Source organism: Epargyreus clarus, unplaced genomic scaffold (genome assembly GCF_041222505.1).
Source record: "Epargyreus clarus isolate Ecla_fem2 unplaced genomic scaffold, WU_Ecla_fem_2.2 ptg000033l, whole genome shotgun sequence".
In the NCBI taxonomy this organism is placed as follows: Eukaryota; Metazoa; Arthropoda; class Insecta; order Lepidoptera; family Hesperiidae; genus Epargyreus; species Epargyreus clarus.
The window spans coordinates 6,309,544-6,324,065 of NW_027332238.1; the positions used below are offsets into that span (position 1 = coordinate 6,309,544).

The following is a 14,522-nucleotide window of genomic DNA, read 5'->3' on the forward strand; positions in this document are numbered from 1 at the left end:
TCCTTTGTCAATAGGGATGGATCGATTAATCGGATAACCGGTTGTGTGAAACAAAATTAACGATTTTTAAATCGGTATTATTTAGTGAATTCAATCGCTAAAACGATTTTAGGCACCATAAAATAAAGATTCTCTATACCATTACATTTTTAAATGATAAAATTATAAAGCATTTTATTTTTTCATCAATTTCCAGATAAATTCTTTAGACTTCAGTTTGAATCAATTTAAAAATCAATGTTTTTCGTTAATAATTCCTTTGTATTATAATACTTCTCCAATGAATGTCACGAACAGTCGATATTCGATAGTAACAGTCATTTTTTATTTTTCGAATAGTATGACTAATCGACTTTTCAGCTACAAGATTATTAAAGAAGAGTGAAATAATTTTTATTACTATGATACGTTTTATTTTTAACCAAATATGATGATTTTTAGTACTATTACAGCTTTTGAGAAAGAACGAAAAATGTTTACTTATTATTAAAAAAATAGAATGTAGAAATACTCAAATAAGATGGCGCCCCAAGCATTTTGAATGGGGCGATTGAAGTTTTATCTACATTTCACTTATCAAGTTTGATAGGACTATATTTATTGATTATTATCAAACTGGCTTTTAATTTATCGGCCAAATATAAAAATTGAAACCAAATAATATAATAGTAAATTAACATAACCATGCTTAGCATGACAAAAAAAACAATCTAGATTTTTCACATATTTTATTGTAGTAACAAATAGTGCTTTAATCACATTATGCGTTGTGGACATTGAACTCGAATTTTTTAATTGATATATTCCATTTTATTTATAATAAAACATTTTATATACATAAATTAAGTAATAAACTGTAACAATATTTTTTTAAACATCAATATAATTACTACATCTTCCCAAAACAATACATGAATGAATGATGAATTTAGCCAACAATTAACAGATACCCTTTTTTTATAACTTTTATATAATGTCTATACTAGTATAGTCCGCGCCAAACTGCTAGTCCGCTCTGAATTTTGAAACGAATCGCGTCGAAAGTAAATCGTAGATATTAGCGCGACGAAGACAGCGGTGCCTGGTGCCCACGGGTACATAGCTGCGATAGTATGCCCTTACGTTGCTACGGAATATATGCTTGAAATTGTGTGCAACAACTTCAGAGAGGACTATCAGTTTGGCGCGGACTATAGAACCAGTTAGACCAAATTACATAAAAAATACGTATAAATATATTTCAATTTCGAAGAGTTAGTGTTTTATATTAAGCTATTGCATAGCTTTTATCGCGGGCTTTGAGCGCGGCGACCGAATCGAGAAATTCCGTAACGAAAATAAGTAACACCTTTCAACAACTCGGTTGCCTGGAGACTTGATATCCAACTATCAAGTCTCCAGGCAACCGAGTTGTTGACTGTCAATAGAAAAGTGTGGATATAATTGAATAAAGTATTATTTTACATTCCTTATTATTTTATTTGATATTGGCGACGAGATGTCGAATGAACTAAAAAAACAAGAAAATACGAGCCACATTACGTGGGTTAATGAAACGAACCGAAAATTACATTTCGGGAATAGAAAAAATTTACATTGAAGAAATAAATATACGAGACTGAATTCTTTACAAGAAAATTTGAGCAAATTCTACGCGATTCAAGAAAAAATTGAATGGCTTACAGAAGAAGAAAATTTAGAAGAGGAAATAAAATACAGGTACGAATTTGAAGAAATATATACAAAGCTAAAATTTAAATTTTTGAATGTACAAAAAGAAAATAATCGGCTAATACCTGAATGTTCTTTTATATCAGCAAGAGCGGAAGTTTATTTGATAAACTGTTAACTGTCAAGGCACGCTTGAGACATACACCTAATACAAAAGAGTTATCACCTTATCAGTTAATGTTCGGCAGAGAGGTAAGAACACTAAGAACCTATATGCATGCCTTATTTAAGAAATCCGCCCCACTATCCAGATTACATTACAATGCACCGCCAACGCAGGAGTTCGGACAAGGTGATAAGGTACAAGTCCGCAGTTACACCAACCCAAGAGTTAAATGGGAGTTCGGAGTCGTCATCCGAAGATTAGGTAGACTCCATTATGAAGTCAGAACTGAAAATGGCATACTGGTGCGCCGTCACCTTGACCAAATGCTGCCGGCGCCCCTGGTGGTGTAAGTGAAAATAGCGGTGGAGGACTGTTGGATATCAAGTCTCCAGGCAACCAAGTTGTTGACTGTCAATAGAAAAATATGGATATAATTGAATAAAGTATTATTTAACATTCCTTATTATTTTATTTGATAACCTTAATTCGTCAACTTGAACACAGATGGCAGTAATACACATTTTTTTATAATCCGTGCAGAAATCTTAAAATTGCGTGAAGTATATTTTATATTCCCATTATAAAATTCAAAATTATATTACCATATTATCCAAATAATATGTTTTATCAACATAAGCTATGTTGAATTCTGGATTGATAAAATAACGTAAAAGAGTGTATGTTATTTTTAAACGTACAATTACAACTGACAGACTTGACAGCACAAAATCAAAACGCCATTATGATTTATGGTACAAATAATTTGTGTACAAAGTGTTTTAAATATGAATAAACAAAGTGCATTTATTAATGAAAAATGCGATGTACCTGTAACATTCGGCCAAATGTCACAGGCACATCGCATTGATCCATTTATATGGCTGGTTGTTAATACTTTATGTCACTTATTAAATACTTTTCTATTTTACTATATTTTAGAATGTTCAGTCTTGCTTGGAGTTATGAAATGTCAGCTGATATTTGCAATGTCTTATATAATGGAGATATGATAAAATAGTGGATAAAGATGTATTAATGGAAATGTTGATGATTATGGAAGAATATATTGTATTTCTGGAATTCCTTCTGGGCGTTTTCATAGCATAAAAAATGCTATGCAATAGCTTTACCGCGGCAGTCTCCGAGTGCCACACGTATTTTTTTTTTTTATTTATTATGATCACAGGTTAGAAGGTATATAGGCGGCGCTGTTAACACGAAGACCGGTGGATCTGGAAACCAAAGAAAAACATAGCATTAGATCACTTTTTGCCTATTTTATATATAATTAATTTTTTTTTAATGTTTTTTTTTTAATGGTACCGTATATGTCAATTTTAATGATTCTTAAAAGTTCATTGTTGGATATAAATGTCACTGTATTTATCTGTGTGTATTTGTGATCTTATACACCCCCTTGAGAACTTGCCCGGGCAAAGAAAATACCCTCGAGATCTGAATAATTCCTACCCAACCCCATATCGCAAACGCAGACGTGGCATAGAGATCGATGGCTATGAAGTCCCATCTTGCATTGCGGTCTTACGATATATAAATAACTTCACACTCTTAATAAAAAGACGGATTTTACATTTACTGTTGATTGTACATTTACAAGAAATAAATAAATAAAGTGAGAATATTACCGCATGTTCCTCCACTGTTACTCTTCACATTCTCCATTGAATTGCTGTGATTATTGCTGCCACCGCTGTAAAAATACAATGCCAATCAAATTCAAACATTCAGTAATTATTAATTTACAACACCCTTCAAAATTACTCTTAAATCATAAATATATACAAGCTGCGAAATAGACAATAAGCAGTAGCTTAGTGGGTAAAATCTTTACTCCCTCAATTAGGGACCCAAGGTTCGAATCTAAGGCATGCACTTTTGATTTTTCAAAGTTATATCATCATCAGTCATCAGCAACCCATTTCTGTCCCACTGCTGGGCACGGGCACGGGTTCACCGTTTAGCAAGTGATAATTAATTTATAATACGCACATAGCTATGAAAAATCAGAGGAGCGTGCCTGGGATTTGAACCTCAGACCCCTCGATCGTGAGGCCGAGTTTCTTAGCCACTAGGCTATCATTGCTATATCAAAGTTATATGCGTATTAGAAATTAATTATAAGCGATACGATTTAGACGCTGAAGGAAACTTGAGAGTTAATAGTTGAATTTTCAGTTTTCATTACAAATATTTCAATACAAATTTTATAATTTAATATAAAAATACGTACCACACATCATTCAAATTAATATTATTCATAGACTGCGATATCTGACATGACTGGATCGCTGCATTTTGTAGGTCTGCGAGCGAGCAAGCCTGTCTGAGCCTCGCTACCAACTTATGTTGCATTAACAGCTGATTTATATCAACATTTTGTTCCTTCTCCACATCCTCCACATTAATCGTAGGCACATCATGTTTACTTTTCGTACACTTGCAAGTTTCACAAGTTTTACTGGACGTCGCTTCATCGTTGTGAAGGGACCTCTGTATATTTGGATCAGAGACACACTTCTCGCTGTATTGCGTGACTCGTCGCTTGTTCATCATGGAAAGCTGGTACTGTCCCTTGCGGGTGGAGGTCGGAGAGACGTTGGGGGAACGTGTGGGTGAATTGTAAGCGGATGCAGCGCGGGAACGGCGTTTCGCGGCATCTTTTATTTCGTACTCTGTTGCGATTGCTTCGAACACCTGTTAGATTAGAAGAAGTCTCTATCTAAGTCTAAGTCTTTTCATTGTGTCATAGGTAGGAAAACAGCATTTGCATTTGCATATTGTTTGTTTGTGATAAAAACATACCCATACCAATATTAATTATTATTTCACTATTAAAAACATACATTATTCTGGAGTAACAAATTTCAGTATAAATAGGTTTCAAATTTAAAGTATTAATAATTTAAACTATATATAGTAGTAAACCTTCTGTTCACAACACAACTTAGATAGTTTTAACCAGACTATTAAACGCTGAAATGGAATACCCACCTGCTCTGCAACTAAATTCCTAGCATATGGAGAGTCCTTAGGAGGCAAATTCTCCCTGCACAGCGCACATCTGTCCAATCTGCTCCAACAAGCTAAAAGAAGAGTAAAAAAAATAGCCTCATTTTAAAACAAACATTGCTTTGCACATTTTAAACAATAAAAAAGTGTACATTATTGTACTGATTTGCAAAGAGTAACTTAGCCTAAATCTGATACGAAAAATTCAAAGGCATGCTGCTTAGAATAACAAAAAACTTTTTACATGCACGAATTGGTTTTGTTACCAAAGTCATATTTTAAGTCATCGCATTAAGCTTACTATACACTTAACTCTGAAAGAATACTAATTCTACAGGTGGTAGAACCCTTTGTGGTTCGACTCCGGCGGCACCACCGCCACACCTATTTCTGCCCTATAACAGCAGTGTTAGGCGCTGCTGTGTTCCGTTTTGAAGGGTGTAGTAAGGGAAACATACTTTTCCGAGGCGTTCCAGCTTAGTCCTCAGGGGTAGCGGCGCATCTGTGACCGACCTCGGGTAGCAAAATCTAATCCTATCTGGGTTGATTACAGATGTCCATGGGCGGCAGTAGCCACTTACCATCAGGTGGACTGCATGCTCGTCTGCTACTCCTACATTATAATAATAATAATAATGTACGTACATTCACAATACAAGTGCGAGCGCGCACAGTTTAACGCTTTGGTCGCGGTGGCGGCGCACACGCAACACGATAACGCGCGGACTACCCCCGCTAACGCTCGTCTGGACTTCTCACCCCGTGAACCACCCCCGCAGCTCCATAGTAACTGAAACATTCATATTTTTGAAGGAATTCTTTGACAACTTAATGAGATTCATTCCTGGATGCTGCAGAGTAACTTGAATCAGTCAAAATCAGTGGTTATTTTATTTAAAGTAAATCCTATCATTCTATCCTATTCTATCTAATCCTATTTTAAAAATAAACTGTAAAGGATCTACTTCCGAATCTTCAGATTATCAGTTCACCTAGTTTTTTATATGTTACATCGATTTTATCTTCGCCAACAAAGCAGCAAAATATTGAGGTTTAAAAGTATTATTTAGTATGCAACTTTCTTACCTCAGGGTCATCATTAGGATCGACGCCACAATTCCAGCAGAGTAAAGATACTCCATGTCCGGATCCATCGCCTCTTATCAGACCAGCCACTTGACCAATCTATAAATAAAATAAATAATATATAACGTGTTACGGACCAAATTGATTAAGTAATATAAAATAACAATTGAAACAGACAGATTTCTTATTTTATCATGATGTTCATATATCCACTGGCACAGCTCGAAACCAGCTAGTTTATCCAGGCTAACGTAATGAAAATCGATTCGTGAAATTTATTAAAATCGATTAACTAATGCACATCCCTTTTTTCTATGACATTGACATAAATTGACATAAAATATTTGGTGCTTGGCAATATTTTTTTTCAGCCAAAACATGGCCATATGGCCAAAAACTACTTTATAAAAGTAGTATGTAGTTTAAGAAAAAAACAAATACAGGTCTGTGGAATAATCATAGGTACTAATTAAAATTACGTTTTATTAAACCGTTTTTTTTAATAATAGGGAATATGCACATTTTTATTTTATTATTTTAAACCACTTATCACATCGTTTTAACATAGTAAAAAATATAAACAATTTTATTAGTGTTTGATATATTTTTTTAAAAAATATTTAAAGTATCAAAAAAATTTGACACATTTAAACGCCGCCATTTTACGCGCTCTTTGAATGACGTCACGTAGCGTGATTTGTATTAATATTGATGATAACTGTATGCACATAAAGGTATTATTAAACGTTTTCCGGTTTCATCGCTATTAACATCATGGGAAAGGCTAAATAACCACTTTATAAATATTTCCTGGACTTATTGTGCAAAACCAGTACTATAAACTATAAATACATTATATAGCGTATTTTCTTTTGCAAAAGATGCGAAAATACGAAAAATGTGGTGCACGATTATAGGAAACAGATATAGTATCTCCAAAATCGCATTAACATTTGTATTTACTGTAACAAACAATAATTTTAGGTAAATGATTTTAAAATATTGCATTGATCATCTACTTCGTTAGGTACTTATCGACTTCTACAACAAATACTATCATTTGAAACACACAAAATGCATTATAATCTATTATAATATTATAAAGATAGATGAAGATAGGTGATAGGTTGAAGGTGGTAGAACCCTTTGTGGTTCGACTCCGGAGGCCCTACCGCCACACCTATTTCTACCTAATAACAGCAGTGTTAGGTGATGCTGTGTTCCGGTTTGAAGGGTGTGGTAGGAGACAGACTTTTCCGAGGCGTTCCAGCTTAGTTCTCAGGGGTAGCGGCGCATCTGTGGCCGACCTTAGCTGGGAATATCTAATCCCATCTGGGGTTGATTACATATGTCCATGGGCGGACTGTATGCTCGTCTGCTACTCCTATATTATATAAAAAAAGAATATTAACATAATAAGTTATGATCAGTTAAATATTTCCAAATTGACCTATGCATAAAAACCAGTTTATTCATTTTGCATATTTTAGGTAAATAGTCCGATTGTGCTTTGACAAAACTACTTTCAATCATTGTTCTTGATTATTCCTAATAATACTATGTAGAAAAATCGTACTAGGTAATAAATAACACTGTAGGAATATAGACAAAAACAATTTTTCTCTCAAACAGTTTGAATATCGACACCGATAAACATCGTAACACGCTATGTGACGTCATTTTTCGATTCGACCAATGGGAATGCGTTTTGCAAATTTGAATTTCGCGCGCATAATTTACGATTTTTGATTAAAGTTTTAAACAATTTAACCCGAAATAAAGAAAAAATAATGGTTTAGATGTAATTTCAGGACCGTAATGTACCGAAGAAAAAAATAACAAGCAAATCTAAATCACATGCATATTCCCTATTGTTTAGCTGCGCCACGGTACAAATATATAGATCCTTACACCACAGTATAAGGTATATATCCTTATACTGTGCTTACACTGTGGCTGCGCTAATTAAATACAGAAATAATTATACCTAAGTAAGTATAACTACCTCAACGGACACTTTTTATTTTCCATTCTTTTAAAAAGGTACTTTAAATATTTACCGGTAGTCCTAATAAATCCTTTCCATCCGCTTGTAAGAGACAGTCCCCAGTTTTTAATCCAGCTGTGTCTGCTCTGGAGTCAGGTATCACTTCACGGACCTAGAAAAAAAATGAATTTTCCAAAAAAATTCAAAATGGACACTTTAGAATCCGGACAACAGGACGATTCTTAGAGACTATCGGGCAACCCAACAAAATATTTACGATCTAAAAGTATGTAACTAAAGGTCTACCACCTTTAGTTAGATACTTATAGTCTGATTCATAATTAGGTGTCCAAAATGTAAACAAAGAAATGTCATTGTCAAAATTCGATTACAGGTATTGTAAACCTTAACAAATTAACAAGAAACGAAAAAATTCACAAAATTCAACATAAAACAAAAACTTAATAACTGCACACAATTAAAAAAAACGCGCTAAGAAAACTAGAAAAAATTCGAGTTCGATCACGATCACAAAAATGAATAATATCAACTACGAAACTTAAAAATGGCGGCACAAAAAATGTGTTGGATGCCGATTGTGTGACCATTATCACAATTTAATTTTCTCTCATAAATCTTGTTTTTTATGATTATTAATGTATGAAATGAAATTGAGTTAATATAAATATTGGAAAATGTGAATTGATTTTAATTTATTTAGATTATTATTTTATTATCGATGTATTAATTTAATATTGTCAAAAATAAGAAACTGCCATTTGACACATATTTTCTTGATAGGTCAACACCTTTGTTTACATTTTGGACACCTAATTATGAATCGGACTATAGTGACAGATGCGTTCCCACTTCTGAGGACTAAGTATGAACGTCTGTGATAAGTATGTCTCTTATCACATCCTCCAAACCAGAACACAGGAGCTTAACACTGCTGTTATAACAGAAATTTGGAGGTGGTAGAACCCTTTGTGGTTCGACTCCGGCGGCACCACCGCCACACCATTTCTGCCTAACACTATTACCACTATTTCTGCCTAACAACAGCAGTGTTAAGCGCTGCTGTGTTCTGGTTTAAAGTGTAATAAGGGAGGCATACTTTTTCGAGACGTTCCAGCTTAGTCCTCAGGGATAGCGGTGCATCTGTGGCCGACCGCAGGTAGGAATCTAATCTTATCTGGGGTGGATTGCAGATGTCCTCTAATTATCACCAACCAGCAGAATTTTGGACACTTCAATGTAATGTTTAAGAATGTTTCAAGCGATCTTTTCGGTGTGACATAAACTCGACATTTTGTCATTTAAATACCGAATTATATTCGAAGGACTTTTCAAGTAAAACCACGCAATTTATAATCCGTTAAGGTAAAATGCCCTCAATAAAGACAAAATAAGGTATTGTTATTTGCCCTTCGTCTGCTGGGTGCATCGTGCGTGGGCGTTTTACAACCAAAATATTTTATTCAAAGTAGATTATTTACAATTATTTTAACGTAAATTTGTCTACACTAATATTATAAAGAGGAAAACTGTTTTTTTGCTTGGTTGTAATGAATAGGCTCAAAAATTACTGGACCGATTTTAAAAAATCTTTCACCATTCGAAAGCTACATTATCCACGAGTAACATAGGCTATATTTTATATGAAATATATTTGATACATAGATTTTGAGGCGGTACAAAGTTTACCAGGTCAGCTAGTTATCTATAGGTATATTGCTTAACAATGTTTTTTAAATGCATAATACCTAAGTACATATTCCTAAGGAATCCTGGATATTTTGAGCCTATTTCTATATAAATGAAGCTCCTCTTTCGTAAGTAAAGTGATTGTATAATAATTACAAATTACTAATTTCCAAAATTAATCCATGCAATTAACCTTCAATAAAAATGTTAATATATTTGAGTAGGTAGAGCGGTTACAAAAGATAAAGATAAATAAAATGATTAATTATTTTGATTTGGTTTTATAACATACCCATGGATAAGGGTCCCAGAGTGTCCTGGTGAGCCTGAACCCAAGACCTTCACCTTCGTCTTCTGGTAAATTTAGCTGCAAATTTACAAAAACTTTAATGAAGATAACACTTTCACTAAATAAAATTATTGTTGTCCATACTGATTCAAAATATTAAATGTAGGTTTCTTCACCTTATTTTAAGTTAAAATCACACCTAAGATTCCACTGCTAGGCATACATATGCTATTCTTCTGTTGTGACAGGGTAGGTACCCTGTCACAACAGAAGAAGACGTGAAGCGATCTCCAATGCACTATGGTAGACTAAGGTATATATAGTCTTCGCCAAACTGCTAGTCCGCTCCGACGTTGTCGCGAGAAGGTGTAGTCATACAATCTGCTATGGCGACGCGGTTCATTTCTATATTCAGAGCGGACTAGCAGTTTTACGCGGACGATACGTTTTTGTGACCCTCCCGTGTAAAGGTTTTTAAATCGCAATTAAGGCACTAGTGAAAGGTTTTAAAACTAATATTGCATGAAGGGCTTAAGGTGCTTCGAAAATGTTTAGCCACTAACGGGTACCCATCAAACCTATCGATAATTACGTAATTTTTTATTTATTTTTATTGTTTAACCTAACGACCTATACGTTACGTCTAACGATACATCTGCCTAAGATGTAGGTACTACCTGATGGAAAGTAGTCAACGCCGCCTATGGACATTTGCGACACCAGAGGAGTCGCCAATGCATCGCCGACTTTGCATGAGAGCTTTTTTTGCACCTTTTTTGAAGAGCCCATGTCATAGCGCTCTGGAAATACCTCAGGAGGAAGTTCATTCGACATCTTACACATTCGTGGCAAGAACGTCCGTGCAAACTGAACCGTGGAGGACCGCCACGAGTCCAGTTGATGTGATGATACTTAAATAGCACCAAAACATCATTATCATCACCAACGCATTTGTGTTTTACATTTGTACGCAATCCTAGGCGCTGATCTCTTCTCAGAGTGAAGAGTTTAAGCCACATTCTACAACTCTGGTTAAGTACGAATAAGTAGACTTCACAACCTCACGTTTTCCTTGTTAAAGCAAGTGATAATAAATTTGTAATATAAAATACTTACAATAATTAATCTAACTCCGGTTGTATTTTCTTGATCACAATCAGTATTAGGGGATACATCAGGAATGTCTGAATCCATTTTTATCTAAACAAATTTACACGTGTCTAATCCGCGCCAAACTGCTAGTACGCTCTGAAGTTGTTGCGAGCAGGTGTAGTCATATAATTTGCTATGGCGACGCGACTCATTTCTATATTCAGAGCGGACTAGCAGTTTGGCGCGGACTATACTTATATATTACGGTACGAGATACCTACTTCAAATAATAATTATAGTTTAAAAACTAAAACCACGCTAAAATCGCACAAGGAATCGTTAATCCTGATTCCTGAGGATCATGATGAGGAGAATGGGATAAAATTATTAAAATCTTATATTGTCATCGGTTCTTGATATGAACCAACAACACATTACTGTCCCACTGCTGGGCACGAGTCTCCTCTCAGAATGAGAAGGATTAGGCCATAGTCCACCGCGCTGGCCAAGTGTGTATTGGTAGACTACACATACTTTTGAGATTTTTTTTATAAATCTCTCAGGTATGCAGGTTTCCTCACGATGTTTTCCTTCACCATTTAGCAAGTGATAATTAATTTCTAATAATTCTAAAATTTAACTTTTTAAGCAAAATATGACAATTTCAGTTGATTTTATACAATGGATAAGCGAAAAATTAATAAGGGTTTAAGTTTGTTCAACCGTTTATGACGGAATATTTACTGTTTTAAGGAGGAAATAAAACTTTTCTGAACGATGATGGGTTTTAAAAGATGGTGGTAGGCCTCCTGAAATAGCTCAACCGATTTCGATGTGACTTTCACGCAACGATAGATCACTTGATTACTACTTTTACCCCGAACATAGGGTTCCGTTTAAAATCAAAAAACCACAATACAACACACGTTATACAATATATCTTTATACTACACCTTGAACACAATTTATTTAAAGTAAAACAGGTCTTTATTTACTTATTGATATTTAAACTTTCGATATGATATTGAAATGAGCTTAAAGCTTGTCGGTCACGATTGAACTGAGCTTGGAGCTATTTGTTGGACTAGAGAGGGGTCGATATATCTTTGTATCGATAAGAATTGTTTTATTACGAAAAAGTTCAAATCTACTGTCCTTTGAGAGGAGGTGGTAAAACCCTTTGTGGTTCGACTCCGGCGGCACCATCGCCACACCTATTTTTGTTATAACAGCAGTGTAGCGCTGCTGTGTTCTGGTTTGAAGGCTGTGGTAAGGGAGACATAGTTTTCCGAGGCATTCCAGCTTGGTCCTCACGGGTAGCGGAGCATCTGTGCCTGATCTCAGGTAGGAATATCTAATCATATCTGGGGTTGATTACAGAAGTCCATGGGCGGCAGTAGCCACTTACCATCCGGTGGACTGCATGCTCGTCTGCTACTCCTATATTATAAAAAAGAAAATTTATTTAACAGACTGTGCTGCTTGGAAGACAGTGACGTAACTATAGGGTGACAGGGCTGGCATATGCCATAATGAGAAGGATTAGGCCATAGTCCACCGCGCTGACCAAGTGGGTATTGGTAGACTTCACATACCTTTGAAATTTTATTTTTTTATATAAATCTGTCAGGTATGCATGTTTCCTCACGATGTTTTCCTTGACCGTCTAAGCAAGTGATAATTCATTTCTAATACGCACATAACTTTGAAAAGTCAGAGGTGCCTGGGATTTGAACCTCGAACCCCACGTTCGAGAGGCCGAGTTTCTAAACCATTAAGCTATCACAGTTCTTTTGTTGAAAAACAAGCCGCCAGGACCAACCAATCTAAAGTAAGTATTCGTGAGCAAACAATGTTTATAAGTCATTAGTAAAATAAAATTACTATGTAAAATTTCCTTAGGGCCCCGTACAATGAACTGGTCGAACACCACTGCCACTTTGTAAGAAAAGTAACATAAAAGATTGTATAATAACAATTAACTATAACTTTAAAAATTGATCGATATTATCGTCGATATTTATTATCCAATCGATTTGTCCCCTCACTACAGCAAACCCGTTCGCCTCGCTTCAACACTCAATGCCGTGGTGACCTACCAACATGTAGGTTGCAACACCACTTTTGCAATCCTCACTTATAACATCGTTAAGTAATCTTATAATTATTCCGTTACTTTTACCCGCGGCGTCGTTCGCAGATCGATTAGTTGTTTAGCAGCATAAGAGGTACTCTTGGTCCTGTAGTTCCGGGACCAGAATAGAGCTACGGTATCCTCTGCCTGTCATAAGAGGCGAGTAAAAGGGGGCTTCCGGGGTTGCGGGCGGCAAGAGTGGGAGCTCGAACCGCCCGGGTAACGACCCCGGGAAGGACGGCGGTATGTGCGGTCGCATACGGTCGTACACACCAGACGGTGTGGCGAGCGTCATGCGTTCCGTTCGAGATCCCAAAGTCCTCTACGCGGCGGCCACCGGGGGGTTTCAGTGCGGTAAGAGTCCCACATAACCCTGTGTCGCTCCCACAGCACCGTGTACCTTTTGAAGGTTTCCCCCTCTTTAACAAAAAATAAGGATAAAACGTACCCTATGCCCTTTTCTGGACACCTTTTCACCTTTTCAGGTGTCCAGAAAAGGACGTGTATACATGACAATGGAATTGATTAATAAGGCTTGAAGTGTAGCGAACTCACTTCGCATTTTTTTAAAATATGAAACATAAACATTAAAAACTTTCCACATTTACAACCCCACACTAGGATTCCCTGTATCGTGTGCTATAGACACACACAGAGACAATGCACAAACACCCAGGCACAAAAACAGACATTTAAACATCTTTTAGATATCTATCTGGCCGGGGATCGAACCCGGGACCCTCTGCGCGTCAGACCGGCATAGTGACCGATCCTTCACGTGGATTACGTGAATATAGAAGTAACAGATGAGCATGCAGTTTACCTGATGGTAAGTGACTACTGCCGTATGGACATCTGTAATCTACTCCAAATAAGACTAGACATTTGTACTTGAGGTCGGTAGATGCGCCGCTACCTGAAGACTAAGCTGGAACGCCTCTAAATATAAATCTCCCTTACCACACTTCGCTGTAGCATAACAGAAATAGGTGTGGCGGTGCCGCCGGAGTCGAAGCGCAAGGTTCTACCACCTTCGAAACGATAGATAATAAAGATAATACTAGCTGACCCGGCAAACGTTGTTGCCATATAAATAAAAAAATGTTAAGGGTGAACAACCCTTATCACTTAAGGGTATGAAAAATAGATAGTAGCCGATTCTCAGACCCACTAAATATGCATATAAAATTTGGTGAAAATCGGTAAAGCCGTTTCGGAGGAGTACGGTAACTAACATTGTGACACGAGAATTTTATATATAAGATTAGTTAGGATGCATATAGCATACAGTAGAATGATATGTACAAAATGTTAGAATATTTCACTACCACTGAATTTTAAGGAAAAAGCAGTGATAGCC

At 36.0% G+C, this 14,522-nt stretch overlaps 1 protein-coding gene across 3 annotated transcripts; it reads right to left on the reverse strand.

The window, feature by feature from the left end:
* Positions 1-2,996: 2,996 nt before the first annotated feature.
* On the reverse strand, positions 2,997-12,158 carry LOC140755659 (uncharacterized). Of its 3 annotated transcripts, none has more exons than XM_073090964.1 (10): positions 11,982-12,158; positions 11,053-11,184; positions 9,940-10,014; positions 8,014-8,112; positions 5,954-6,052; positions 5,513-5,657; positions 4,850-4,941; positions 4,089-4,552; positions 3,484-3,548; positions 2,997-3,069 (listed from the first exon to the last, which is right to left on the reverse strand). In XM_073090964.1, exons 2-10 carry the CDS (start codon positions 11,128-11,130, stop codon positions 3,005-3,007), a joined length of 1,182 nt encoding a protein of 393 aa, XP_072947065.1. In that variant the 5' UTR covers positions 11,131-11,184; positions 11,982-12,158; the 3' UTR covers positions 2,997-3,004. The 3 variants fall into 3 exon arrangements, with proteins under 3 accessions (XP_072947065.1, XP_072947064.1, XP_072947066.1); XM_073090963.1 differs by having other exon boundaries at positions 11,053-11,136; positions 11,982-12,157; XM_073090965.1 differs by having other exon boundaries at positions 11,053-11,136; positions 12,024-12,149.
* Positions 12,159-14,522: the final 2,364 nt, after the last annotated feature.